Here is a 14,669-nt window from a genome sequence, read left to right as displayed (position 1 = left end):
CATTTTATAACACTACATATAATAGGGTAGAGATAAGAGGTGTAGGGCAGGTAAAGAGGATTCATCAGAGACATAGTGAGGTGCAGAACAGTGCATTTACTGAAATACACTGTTAAGGAGAGGTCTGCTGCTCCTTATGTGTGTTAGCTCCCTAGCAGGGATTCAACTCGGGCCATAGGGGTGATAGCCCTGAGACTTAAACCCTAAGACACCAGGGAGGCCCTGGGGCCTGCTTTCAATCACTTTTTATTGACTGCTTCCAAAAAGCGCAACATGTGCAGGAACAGATTGATGATATCCAAGTAGAGGTTAATGGCAGCTAATACATACTCTTCAGGTGACAGCCTGTGCATCAGTGAGTGTGTGTCATAGATGATAAATCCGCAGAAAAGAAGTGCTCCAACAGCAGCCATAACCAGTTCCATTGTCTCACTATAAAAAAATAACTATAGGCAAGAGATTAAAATAATATTTATAAGAACAGTATTAAGAATACATGTTACTTGTTCTTAAGTAACATACACTACATACACATTTAATAATGCTATACAACTTTGTATTTAAATGTTAAAAGCAGAAACAGGCAAGAGAGGCAGCACTCCTTCTGCCCACCTGTGCCTATGCAGGTGCCTCTTTTTACCAACTCTCTCCCTCTGCAGGGCAGCAATTTCCTGCCTGCCGATGACCTGTACCTGCCGGGGCTTCTCTTCACTGACCTCCCTCAGGGGAGGCCGCTCTCCTCAAGTCCACCCACCTGCAACCATCTCTCAGCAAACCTGTCCCTTCAGGGCAGCTCTTCCTGCCTGCTTGTGTCTGTGCAAGAGTACTTTACTTTTCTGTCCCTTTTCCTAATAAACCTGCCCTTCAACTATTAAAAAAAAAGAGAAACAGGCAAGAGAGGTTCGCTCTTGCTTCTGTTGAATGAATTAATGGATAGCTTACTTTCTAATAAATTACTCGACTTTGAACATTAACATTTAAACATTTTTCAGAATACATGTGCCACCTTGGAGGATAGCAATTACATGTGAGGGCCTCTTTCTATGTAATTTAACTCATTTACTCATCTTTCATTCAATAATATTAATGCTTGATTATTTTAATGACAATAATCATACACAAATGTTACAGACAATTACAGCTAAGTAACTTATCATAAGAGTACTGCTTATAGCTTTTTGTAATTATTTATATTGACATGGCCAGAACTACATTTCAAGTTATCATTCTAAAAGAAAACCTACCCTCAGGATTGCTGACAAGCATAAAATCCATAAAACAGCAAACAGTCTATAAAAAAAAAAATAGTAATTTAGAATACTCTTCCTTAAAAAACTTTACAAACCCAGTAAACATTTTTACTGAATAAACCTGTCCTCTTATTTACCAAAGAATAAATTGAAATGTAGAAATTTATGAACATATAATGAATATATTTTTATAGTTTTCTTATGGAACACAAAATATATAAACAGAAATATCATTACAAGTATTTTGATTCAGAGATCTATAAAACTTCTGTAAATATATACAAGAATAAATGGAACATAATTGAATTTTTAAACCAAGTAATAATAGCAGATTGTTCTGTAACCATACATATCCATTAACATCATCCCCAAAGTACTGTCGTTTTTATTCAGAAATGACATAGTGATGGAAGTAACAATTACATTCAAAAATATCTTTGTGTTCAAGGAGAGCTAGAACAGTATTATCAAAAGGAAAGAAGTGGATGATATATTTTTTTCAAAAGAAAAATTAAACTGAATTTCTGTAGATGAAAAATATAGTATATCAAAAGAAAAATTATCTCGTTGGGACTAAGAGCAGATTAGGCACTGAAGAAGCTAAAGTTATTGAATTTGGGCACTCCATGGTGGCGCAGGGGTTAAAGTCTCAGCTATCAAGCTACTGCCTGCCACTGCAGCATGAATTCGATCCCATCCAGGGAGCTAACCCACATGGTGCAGACCTCTCCTGCGTAGCTTGCTGCTCCCCTCAGCAGTGGATTTCAGTAGCTCTGCCTGTTCTACTCCCCACTCTATGGTGAATCCTTTCACCCCCAGCACCCCTGGCCTACACCCCTGTTCTCGTCTGCATAAATAAATAAAATAAATCTTTAAAAAACATATAAAGTTACTGAAATAGTGACAAAAACGAACCAAAATGAATCACAGAGGAAAAAACAGACTGGGAAAAAAATGAGCAGAGCATCAGTGAACTGTGGGATAAGCTCAGGAAGCCTGACATCAGTAATTGCCATCTCAATGGAGATGAAAATCATAGCCTTGATTATATAACTTACCCTGCTCCAAATTTGCCGAAATCTCTCTTAGATTGTAGAGTATATATAGTCAAACCAAGAAATACTGCGGTAGTCAGTATAAAAGCTTGCAGAACAACATTTACATCATATAAAGTAACTGTAAAATGAAAACACTGATTAAAAATGTATATAAACATAAAAGATTTATTTCCGGTATTTAACATAAAAGTTACTTTAGTTTTTCCTGTACTACTTGCCAATAAAAACAATTATGAAAAGATTTCTTCCCTAGTATTGAATATTGATATACAAAATGACCCTGTAATTCAATAAACAGGATCCAAAATACACATTCACACATAAAAGAAGGGATCAAGTAACTATGAAGCTAAAGAAAAGACTAGAGAGATATTATACAGCTAGGTGGTTAGGAGTTGTGGGGATATGGCAGAATGATTCTCATCCACCCCTGTCCTGTCATGATTGCCCATTAAAGCTTAAATTTATCAATAGGGATGATTCTGTTGCTGACTGGGAATTCCTAGACAGTAGCAGCAATTCTAGCAATCACCTGGCTATTGCACCCAGGTAATAAGCCCAAACCAGGAAAACTGGGTAAGAAAACTATTGGAACTGTCTGAGGTTGTCTGCCATTGAATAGTCCTACAGAAAACAGAAACTAACCACTAATTGCTCTGTATCCAAGTGCCTTATCTTGGAGTAAATTATTATAGAGTTTTGACTGTGTAAAAATTTTTCTTCTGTAATTTTAGAATGACCAGCTGGGTTACTATGTTTGTTTTAATGTAACTGTTTAATATTTTAAAACAATGATAAAATTTCACCCAAAACTAAGTAGTTTTTAATTTTTCTGGGATTAAACAAGTTCGTTCTGTTCTAAAATGGTACATTATTGAAATGTCTCTGTACCATTACAGGAGTAAGGAAGGTGTAGAAAAGGTAAAAGATGAAATCAATTTTGCTCTTTGTCAGTCATTTCAGCATAAGATTAAGTGGAAAAAAATTAAAATTTGTGAGGAAAATGATATCCGGTGATTACCCCATTTATGTATTTCTAATCCTAATTAGAATAACATTGAAATAGTAAATTCCTTACAAATATTGGGAGCCAGGAGGGCAGAGATGAACTTGGTAACAATAATAGTAAATAGCATTAATAGATAATAACACTAATAATATAGAAATATTAATAATTCTTTCCATGTTGAGAAATTACAGTACTTTTATTCTCTTACAAACGGAAGAAGTAGAATACCAAGCAATATATAAATTCAGCAAAACTAGCATAAAGGTTAAAATCAATAGCGATAAAATAGGAAGTCCTAAATATATTAAACATGAGAATTTATTATAATTGAGAGTAATATTTAATCCTGACCTTTCTGTACCCAAGGTTAATCATTTTGAGAATATCTCAGTTTTTATTAATCATAAATTTTTTACTTGAGGCATTGCATAGGAACACTTCCTTTCAAATACAAACCAGAAATTATCATTGTTTCTTGTAGTCCATTTGATAAACTATGAAGATATAACAGTAAGGCACAGTTCAAAGCAGGCAACTGGAGAGACTGAACTCATGTAATTAAAGTACATGGCTCAAAACACTCCCTATAACTCACTCCTACCTAAAATAAAAATCATCAGTTCACCTAAGATTCCTTAAAATTAGGGAAAAGATTAACTGTGGTTGCCTTATTCTGATAAATGGATAAATAATGTTCTCCACTCCTATTGTTTTCCTAATTTTTTCCACTTCCTCTAAGCTAAATTGCATTTTAATTTTTGCTTCTATTTTAGGAATTCATCTATGCCAATTTTTGAAACATGACACGTTTTACTCAAACACCTTTTTACTCAAAAGATTAATCCACATTAAAAATTACTATAATATATAGAAACACAATTCTAGCTTACCAACAAAGGCCACAGACAGAGCTTCCAACAGTGTCTAAGGAAAAGAAATTAAAATTACACATAATATTTATACTGTCTCATGTACAGGTTCTCATTTCTAGGGATTCAATGTGATTCCATATGCATAATCTTATTTTAGTTTCAAAGCATTCTTGTGACATATAAGGGACAGATTTTAAGCCCACCATTACGTAAATAAGACTTCAGTGTACTGAGTAAGAATATTTAGTTCTAATTGTGAATCTATCTAGACTAGGTTTTTCATATCTATAATAGGGTGATTATATAAAAAATAATATAGGAAATTCTATTTTTCTCACTCTAGTATAAATACACTGAAAATCATGCACATTTACAAAAACCTTAATATCTCACACAAACATAGGAAAAATAAAATATTTAGGTAGTACTTTAGTATGATAGTCTTGAAACTGTCATCCAATAAGCAATCTCTTTTTCTTCCCTAGTAACAGGATTTCCCCCTGTACACAGTTACTCAGATTAAAATTATAGTTTTTCGGCCTCCTTTGCAAATATGGTCATAGGACCATATTTTAGCCAACAGAATATAAATAGAGAAATATACAACTTCTAAAAGGCAAGAGGTTTGTTCTCCCTTTTCTCTTCTCTTTTTTTTTTTCTTTTTCTTTTTTCAATTACTTCCTGGAAAGTGGATATGGTAGTAAGCTGTCTGATACCATGCAATACCATAGGAATGCTTGAATCATAACAAGCACCTGGACCTCTGACGATGTGACTAAACAGTCATTCAGATTTTATAAGAAATAAAAATAAACTATCCTGTTTAGGCCACTGGGATTTTGTCTCTGTTTAAACCATGTTACAAGTAGCTGAACTCATACCCTAAACAAGATTTAGAAATAGTGAGTTTTGTCCTTTAGCATCTCTTTCTCTTTAACTACATATTTTTATTTTGTTTTATATGCTTACTCTAGTTTGATTTTATCAAGCCATCTGACAGACCATATTATAAAGACAAAAGCAGAAACAGTAGTGGCCATATAATCATGCTCTGGGTAGAAACACTCCCTATAACTCACTCCTACCTAAAATCAAGAAGTCATCAGAACCACGTCAAAAATGGTATTAGAATTTATACAAATGTAGAAGCAATAAAGCCATAGCCACATTTTGTTACATTTTTATGTTATTAGCAGTGTCAGGAAGTGGTAGCAAGATGATAGAAATCATTTTTCTGGGCAACATAATTACACAATGTAGTGTAAGAATGTACTTGATTTTTGTGACATGATTTTATGTTGAAATCTTGCCCCATACTGAAGTACTTGAAAGAAAGAAGACAGTATAAACAGGCAAAAGATAAGAGTAGGAAAACATACCACCACCCCAAAACAATACCCATTTAAAATACACACACACACACACCCCGCACCTTCTAAGGCCAGGTAAAATTCACCTCCTTTCTTACTGTGTTGGAGCAGGTCAAAATAACCTAATATCAGAAGTCTCAGTAATGTATTTTACATGCTTCACATGGAATATATAGAGAAACAAAGCAAAGGAAGAAACAAAACAAATCCTTGAAATCTGACTGCAGAACTGAGGGTACAGAAAATCATTATGGGAATAAGGGAGTGAGGCCCCAGTAGACTGCTGAAAGACTGTTGACACTTTGGAGGTAGGTGTGGTGTGATAACATACATCTGTAGAGGTGTGAACCTATACCCCTAAAACATACAGTGCTGTAAACCACCTTTACCGAAATGAATATAATTTTAAAAAATCTTTGAAAGTGACAAGAGGTTAAAAATTCCAAAAAACTAAAAAGTACAAGTTATTTACTATAATATCCTCATTTTAAAAAACTCCGTAATTTTGTTCTGCCATTGTTATAGATGTATATGCATTCAATTAAATAAATTTAAAACTCAGGAGCAAATATTAAAGGAAGAGATACTGTTAAGTACTTACAAATCCAAAAAGCAAGTACAGGTTAAGAGGATGCTTATGTCTGTTTAAAGTCAATGCAAAAGTCAAACCCAGAGATCCAAGGGCAAATACCAGAAGTAAGGCAGGACTGAAAGACATAACATTAAAAACATTTTCAAGTTGAAAATTATATAAATGGTATTATCCAATTTAATACAAATTTCTCTTTTATATGTATGTAGAAGTATAGCGATAAAATCTAGATGGGTTCACACAAAACTTAAATTTGAGGAGACTAAAATGAGGAGTAGCAGGACAAAGAGTCCACAATACATAGGAAAGCATTTTCTTTTTACTGCAGAATTTCTTCCATATTTGAATAATTTCTGCTATTAGCATTCTGCTTTTAGAACTAAAGCACAATAAAGAAAAGTTTTTAAATAAACAAATTTTATACCTAACTACTGTTTTAGGATATTTGCAATATAGTTATAACTTAAATAATTTTACCAAATAGAAAACTACTAGTTCAACATTCTCTTTTTATAAGGGGAAGGAGGACAAAAATTCTCTACTTTTTAGAAAATATCCCTTCATTCATTTTTTTCCCTTTCTTTAATATAAAGGATATATATACTACTTTTATCCAGAGAAATAATTATTTTGGAGGTCAGATCTTAAATAAATTAGGAGTGAGTCACAGCTCTCTTGAAAACTTGTCAGTGAAACTGACATGCCATGAGTCAAAAATAAGTTAAATTAAATGTACTTGTATTTAGTATCTTAATCTTTCATGCACTACCTAGGCTTTGGGGTAGGTCAAAAGGTTAATAAAAAGAAATCAATTAAAAATTTTTAAACTTTGGGCCTCCTTGCTGGCGCAAGGGGTTAAGACGCAACCTATGAAGCTATCCTCAGCCACTGCAGCATGATTTCCATCCCCGGGCAGGGAGCTACCCACCTGGTGCAGCAGACCTCTCCTGACTCATCTGCTGCTCCTCTGTGCAGTGTACTTCAGTCAATCTGCCTGTTCTGTTCCCCACTCTGTCTCTGGTGAATCCTCTCACACCCCACACCTCTGGCCTGTGCCCCAGCTCTTGTATGCATAAAATAAAATAAATCTTTAAAAAAAATTTTTTTAACTTCATACAGTAAAAATTCTTAGTATTATCCCAGAAGGAGAGGATTTAACTCTTAGCAAAATAATTTAGACGTAAAGATGTTCTATAGCATGTTTCTTATCAAAACAAAAGTAATCTTATTCATAGGTGTTAATAATTAACCTTTTTTATATTCTAACATCAAGAATTAATATAAAAATGAACTTAATTATATGATCTCTTGATCATATGCAGTCGCTTAAAATGATTCAGAATCATCTGATTAACTTACCTTTCACGTACAAATGTCCGCATAGACTCAAAATATAAAAATATTGTAGATGTCACTGTAGTTAAGAGAACTTGAAGAGAAAGGATGCTGTAGACTTTTCTTAGAAAGGCTGAAAGAAAAAATTACACATGACTAAGTATTTATTACAGAACACCAAGAACAAATTTCTTATTAGAAATATTAAATTTTTGCATATATTCTTTCTTAAATCTTTATGCAGGTAATCTAAAATTAAAAATGATTCCTATAAATTCAAAAATTGTAAGTGATAAGTAGACCTCCAAGAAGCATGAACTTAAAAAATTAAGTTAATGGGTGAAAATATAAATGCTTTCATAAAAATAAAAAGGTATTATGTTTCTTTGTACACAGCAGCATACAATAAAGCAAAAGATTAAAAGCAGAACATTTTTAAAGAACAGTTAGTTCTATCTTGAAACAAAGTAGGATTAAAAAGCACACAGCTAGATATAAACTTTGAGATACTTTAATTTCCACAACAACAGAATTATTTCCCCAAATTGAAACATATCTTTAAAAACAAGTATGTAAACTTAATTTCACTCCTCTGTTCTATCACTTATTGTACCTGTCTCTGTTTTCTATAAAGTAATAAATTCTTATGTTCTGAATATTTCATTATTAAGCACCCATATATCATATCTGAGACCTATTGATTAAAAAATACTTATTATTCTGATATACAGATGATATAAATACAGTGGTCTCACCACCAGCTTCAGAACTATAACAGCAGTTCCTACCTCTCTTCCATGTATACTATTGATAACACCCTTCTCCCCTATTCCTTCCCTTTAGCTCACTTTTTTTAAATTATTTTTTTAAGGATTTATTTATACAAGAACTGGGGTACAGGTCAGAGGCGCGGGAGGGTGAGAGAATTCACCAGAGACAAAGCAGGGAGCAGAACAGGCAGACAGACCAAAGACACTGCTGAGGGGAGCAGCAGGCAAGACAGGAGAGGTCTGCCGCACCATGTGGGTATCTCCCTGGCCAGCCAGGAATCGAACCTGCGCTGTAGAGGCTGTGGACAGCTTTGTAGCTCAGCGCTCAACCCGCTGCGCTGCGTGGGGGGCAGGGGGCGCCTTTAGCTCACTGTTAATCATCCTTTAAGATTCAGCCTTTCCGCAGCAGACCTCTGCTGACTCGCCCGCTGCTCCCATCAGCATCATATTTTGGTCTGTCTGCCTGTTCTGTTCCCCACTCTGTCTCTGGTGACTCCTCTTACCCCCACATCTCTGGTCTGTACCCCAGTGCTTGTATGCATAAATAAATACATCTTAACAAAAAAAAGATTCAGCCTTTCTCAGTTTCTCTTTCTGAATTAAATGTTCCTTTTTATGTTCCCAAGGAATCATAATTCTAAATCACTTGATTTGCTAATAAGTCTAGTTGTCCTTCACTTCCATTACACTATAGACTAAAGCTCCCTAATAATAGGAAGCATGCCTTACTCATTGTCATACCCCGAGCACCCAAACAAATGTATGGCAAAGAATAATGTACATTAAATTTTAAAATGATATTGAATTGCACGGGGACTATAACTGAGATGAGAAAGTACACATTGTAAAAAAATTAAGAACAATGTAAAAAAATATATATAATAAAATAAAATTATATTGAATTAAAGAAAAATGAATTTTGGTGGGAAGAGAGAAGGCATTATTCTGAAATAATAATGGTGTCAATTGAGTAGAGAGAGCACTGTGCTTTTTAGGCAGGCAATTAAAACATTTTTGAATGACTTTTACCCATAAAGGAATAAGCCCTGTCTCTCACCTCTCACTATACTGCTCATTTGATAAATTTTCTCATTGAAAAAAAATCCTATCAAGACTTGGCTTCTCAAGATAAGAATGAAGTATTCTGATGACATGTCAGCCAAGTACCAACTAATAAACTAAGCATTTTATGAGAATAAGGAAAATTTCATAAATGCTAAAGATTTAATCCTCAAAATTTTAATATTTCCTTCTCGCATAGAGAGTTTTTCCTAATTTCTTAGTTTTTTTAAGTTTTTTTTTTAAGATTTATTTATATATGCATACAAGAACTGGGGTGTAAGCTAGTGGTGCGGGGGTTGAGAGGATTCACCAGAGTGGGGAGCAAAACAGGCAGATATACTGAAATACACTGCTGAGGGGAGCAACTTGAGAGACAGGAGAGGGGTCCTGCACCCTGTTGCTCCCTGGCCAGCCTGGATGGAACCCATGCTGCAGTGGCTGGTGATAGCTTGATAGCACTGTCTTTAATCCCTGCGCCACCAGGGAGGCCACCTGAACCTTGACATTTTAGATGTATACTATTCCAAAAGTATCTTCCAGAATAGTCATATTATAAGCAGCTTGACATGCTTTCAAAAAATTTGGGGGCATTTTTGTTTTAGCTTTTCTCTACTTAATACCAGAGATAGATGAGAACTACTTTTTAATACACATGTAGTCAGTTTAGTTACCAATCCAATTACCAGAGCTCCCAAAGTAAAATGCTCCTGCATAATTTAAATATTTATGAATGAACAAATTATTATTGTGTTTCTGGTATTTCAGTCAACATGTAAATTGATGTGAAACATATGGAAGTTAACCACAATAAGACTAATTCTTTGTAACAGTCTACATCTGCAGACAGGTGGAAGGAACATTCATCTATGTATTACAAAACCTGGTTCTGGGCCTTCAGCCTCACTGAAAGAATTATGTTATTTTAGAAAAGTGTTTTGAAACTTAGATTTCTATAAACATATGTATATGTTATTTTAGGAGTTGTAATTACAGGGAAAACAACAATATTGTTATAAATTTTTTTTAGCATTCATATATCCAAACCCAGCACTTGATTGGGATTCTATTCCTACCTATTCACACACTTTCACTTCCTTTCCTAAACTCCCTCCAGTTTCTTCAGAAGGGACTCCTCCTAAAGTCCCTTGGCACTTTAGAATTTAATTAATTTGCTATCGCCGATTAGTTTAGCTACTGAACAACCAAACTAATGCTTTAAGGAGAGCAACAATGACATCCAAAACTTTTCTTTCCCTACTGAGTTTACAGGCAATAAAAAGGGTTTTTTTTTTTTTTTTTTATAGAGGCATGCTTTATTTATTTGTTTGCTGGTTTGTTTGTTTGTTTTTTTGTTTATACATGCACTGGGTACAGTCAGAAGCACGGGAGGGTGAGAGAATTCACCAGAGCGGGGAGCAGAGCAGGCAGAAGGACCGAAGTACACTGCTGAGGGGAGCAGCGGGCGGCAGGAGAGGTCTGCACGCCATGTGGGACCCTCCTCTGGTGGCTGGGGAGCAGCCGGGGATCAAACCGGCGCCGCAGAGGCCGCGCGCAGTTTCGCAACCCAGCGCTCAACCGCTGCGCCACCGGGGAGGCCCGGTTTTTTTTTTTTTTTAATTAAGTTTATTTATTAAATGTATGGTAATGATTCAGATGTCTCTTTAATGGCAGTACCCTGACTCAACAATAACTCTCTTATAGATGCCTTCTATTCACATATCTCCTCCACAGAAATTTAATTTCCTGCAGTGTCTGCCATTTTCTGTCCTACCCTGAAGCGACTCTCTTTCTTTATCACTTCTGGGATTAGCAGAATTCTCATTCTCCCACTGGTATCTGTGAGACAGCCAGAAATTCTCACCCACTCCCAGTACTTGCAATACCAATTCTAAGTCTACTGTATCACATTGTCACTGTCCACTTTACAGCTGGACTCTAAAGAAAGCCTTACTGGTTTAAAAATTATACACTAAGAGCTGAGTTTTAACACCAGTCCTCCTAATACTCCAACAAAATTGAAGAACACTTTCATCCTCATTCTATGAACCAGCATTATATCAACATCAAAGCCAAAGTCACTGTAAGAAAACAAAACTACAGACCAATATCCTTGATAAATATTGGTGCAAAAATCCCCAACAAAACACTAACAAGGGGCCTCCCTGGTAGCGCATGGGGTTAAATATGCCAGCCTACACCCAACTCTTATACGCATAAATCTTTAAAGAAAAATCTTTAAAGAAAAAAAAAATCTTTAAAGAAAAAAAAAAAAACAAGCAAAATTCAACAGGAGAGTAAAAACATTATATACCATGAACAAGTGGGATTTATCCTGGAATTTAAGAATGGTTCAACATACCAAAATCAATCAATAAAAATAGTGTGGAAGCAGTTTCCTGGGACTGAGTTCTTAACCTGTGAGATCTGACACTATATCTCCAGATAGTGACAGAACTGTGTTAAATGGATGTAGGACACCCACTGATATGGCAGAGATTTGTTAGGTGTGGGGAAAACCACACACACATGGTAATCAGAAGTGTCAGTAGTGAAGTGTTCTGTGTGTGAGTAGGAAAGGAGAAATACAGGTGGTTAAACTGAGGTTTTTCACTAAAATTAAGCAATTCTGCTTTTGGGTGTATAGCCAGAATTGAAAGGAGCGTTCCAAAGATATTTGTGTGCTTATGTATATAGCAGCATTATTCACAGTGAGGTAGAAGCAACTCAGTGTCCACCAGCAGATGAAAGGATCAATAAAATGTGGTTTATACATGTTATCAGAATATTTTTCAACCTAAAAAATTAGAAAAGAAATTCTGACACATGCTACAATAAAGATGAACCCTGAAAATATGCTAATTGAAATAAGCCAGTCACAAAAAGACAAATACTGTATTATTTCACTTACATGAGGTATCTTAGAGTATCCAGATTCACCAAAAAAAAAAAAAAAGAAAGAAAAAAGTATATAGCAGGGGCTTGGGGAAGAGAGAAATGGCAAGTTGTTTGAAGTACTGGTATGGGGTTTTGGTTTTGCATTATAAAAAGGTTCTGAAGATTGGCTGCACAACAATCAGAACATATGTAACACTATTGAACTGTAGGCTTACAATTGTTAACATGGTAACTTTTTAATGTTCTGTATATTTTGTCATAAATTTTTTTTACTTAAAAAAAGGCTCATTTAAAAAATTCATTTCCAGAAAAACAGATGCTAGGGATGAAAAGTCTCAGTGCAACAGATTTTCAAAATTCCCGCTGCACGGATAAGAATGAAAATCTGAGGTAGCTTCTGAGACGACATGGTGAAATAAAACAGACACTGAATTCCACTTACATGTAGCTCGGTAATTTAAATTCAAAATTGCTGCCCACTGGATACGGCCTAAGTTAAAAAACTAAACGGCATTTTTATTGACCTAGAAAGCTTCCATTTCTAGTAACTGCCTCAGTAACACTCAAACCTATGTTGATTTGTAAGTCCTAGGGAGAGAAAATAGTGAGCATTCCACATGGTCTCCGCCCTCTCATCCTACAGTGCAGCAAAGAAAAGACAACAGAAACTGAAAACCAGTTCATGCTGAAAGGTTTGGAGGATAACGAAAAGGAGAGCCAGGTTAAATTTCTCAAAGGGGGGGTGGAATTTATTGCGCCCCCGGGCGAAATTCACGGACCCAAGGTGGGGGTCCGTGATGAAGTCGCGCCAGTTGTGGGGGTGAGATGTCCTTTTATAGGGTGAGGAGAGGTTAGGCAGGAGAACTGGGTTGGCAGGGGGGGAAACAGGTTTAGGCGGAACAAAGTTGTTTTTCTCCTGTTTATGGCTTCAGTTTCGGTTTGCTGTTATCAGTGGTACTGCTGTCACGGGGCCATCTTGTTCTTTTCTATGTGGGCTTCCTCATTCCTGGCCCCTGCATCGACCTTTCACACGCCCCCCCAAAGAACGCACATCCTAATAATTCCATTCAGTTATAAGTCACGATCACGCAATACACTTATTTCCACCAAAAAAAGGTAACTTTCAGTTTCAGTTTCTTCTAAAGCAGTCAAATGAGGCGGCCAAGGTTTTCATCCTTGCCTTTCACCCCAAGAAGACAGGGCTTAAAGTAGGGTGGGCTCTACAAGGGGAGGGTCCAGGTTCCCTGCCCCACCCAAGGGAGGCTGGGGCTGAGCAGGGGGGGAAGCAGCTGGAGAGGCGCCTGGGGAAGGAAGGAAGCGGTTTAGGTCTCAGATCGCACAGGTACGTGAGCCCCTGCGAAGCGGCCAGAGCGCCCCCCAACTCCCGAAGGAGGGCGCCCGTCCTCCGAGTCCGGGGGCTCCCCCGGGACCCCAGGGCCCCGCCGGCGCCCGCCCGCCGCGGAGGGCGCCTCCCTCGGGCCGGAAATCCGTCCCGGGAGACCGACGGCGCCGCCGGGAAGGCGACGGAGGCCGGGGGCGGAGGGGAAAGGCGGCCTGGCCTACCCATTCGGATGTGCACGCTGGCCGAGGCCACGCAGCTGCCATAGTTGAAGTCGTCCTCGATGGAGGAGCCGCGGTAGCGGGGGTCAGGCTCGCCCATGGCCGCGGAACGCTGCTCCCTCCACGGAGCCGCTGACGGCGACCGCCCCGGCGCGCTTCCGGGTGGGCGGGACGGCGCGGCGCGCCCAGCGGCCTCGGCGGGCGGAGCGAAGCCCCAGCTCGCCCGGGAGCTCGCGTCCAAGTGCCCGCAGGTGGGGAGAAGGCGGGTTCTTGCTCGGCGTCGTCTGAAGTGGAATTTTTCGCAGATTTTCCTCCACAGCTTTTTTCAGTCCTTTCACCTGTAGGGTTGCTAAAGTGAAAAAGTGAAGGCCCATTCATCCATCCATTTAACAAAGTCTCATTCGTAAGCCCCTTTCATTAGTCACACGAGGAATAAACTTTTAATATTGGTTTTAGCAATAACAATACCTAAATTTATTGAACTCTTTCTATAGCGGGTTTTCTGAAGGAGATAATCCTGGAAGACAACCCGGAAGAGGAGGCAAGCACGGGAAAGTGGAGTGATGGGGATAGTTCTCAAGGAAGCAACATCTGCAAAAGGTGTGTTGGGGAGTGGAGGAAGCAGAGCTCGGTTGGAGTAGCTTGCAAAATGAGGCTGGCTGTCTAAGCAGTGGCCACATCACTGTTTGAAAACGGTGGGATACATTGGAGAATGTCATGACCAAATGCAGGGAAAAGATTGTTCTATTAATGTAAACAAAAAAAAAGAAAGAAAGAAAGAAAAAAAGAAATGGTGGCCAGTAAATCGGATCGAACTATCCATAGCGGTGTTATCTCAGTGCAAAAATGATGTATAGATATACCCAGAATAATATCCTGGGTCCTTTGCTTTGGAA

General features: G+C 37.4%; 1 protein-coding gene across 2 annotated transcripts; it reads right to left on the bottom strand.

Annotated features, from left to right (window-relative positions):
• Nucleotides 1-239: 239 nt before the first annotated feature.
• Nucleotides 240-13,873, bottom strand: TMBIM4 (transmembrane BAX inhibitor motif containing 4; the record flags this gene model as incomplete). Of its 2 annotated transcripts, none has more annotated exons than XM_084255357.1 (7): nucleotides 240-446; nucleotides 1,245-1,290; nucleotides 2,309-2,426; nucleotides 4,208-4,241; nucleotides 6,161-6,266; nucleotides 7,511-7,619; nucleotides 13,777-13,873. In XM_084255357.1, 7 exons carry the CDS (start codon nucleotides 13,871-13,873, stop codon nucleotides 240-242), a joined length of 717 nt encoding a protein of 238 aa, XP_084111483.1. The 2 variants fall into 2 exon arrangements, with proteins under 2 accessions (XP_084111483.1, XP_084111484.1); XM_084255358.1 differs by having other exon boundaries at nucleotides 7,511-7,581; nucleotides 13,777-13,818.
• Nucleotides 13,874-14,669: the final 796 nt, after the last annotated feature.

The sequence above is a fragment of the Talpa europaea genome (assembly GCF_964194135.1).
Source record: "Talpa europaea genome assembly, chromosome: 15".
Taxonomy (NCBI): Eukaryota; Metazoa; Chordata; class Mammalia; order Eulipotyphla; family Talpidae; genus Talpa; species Talpa europaea.
This window is presented reverse-complemented; position numbering and strand designations above follow the sequence as displayed.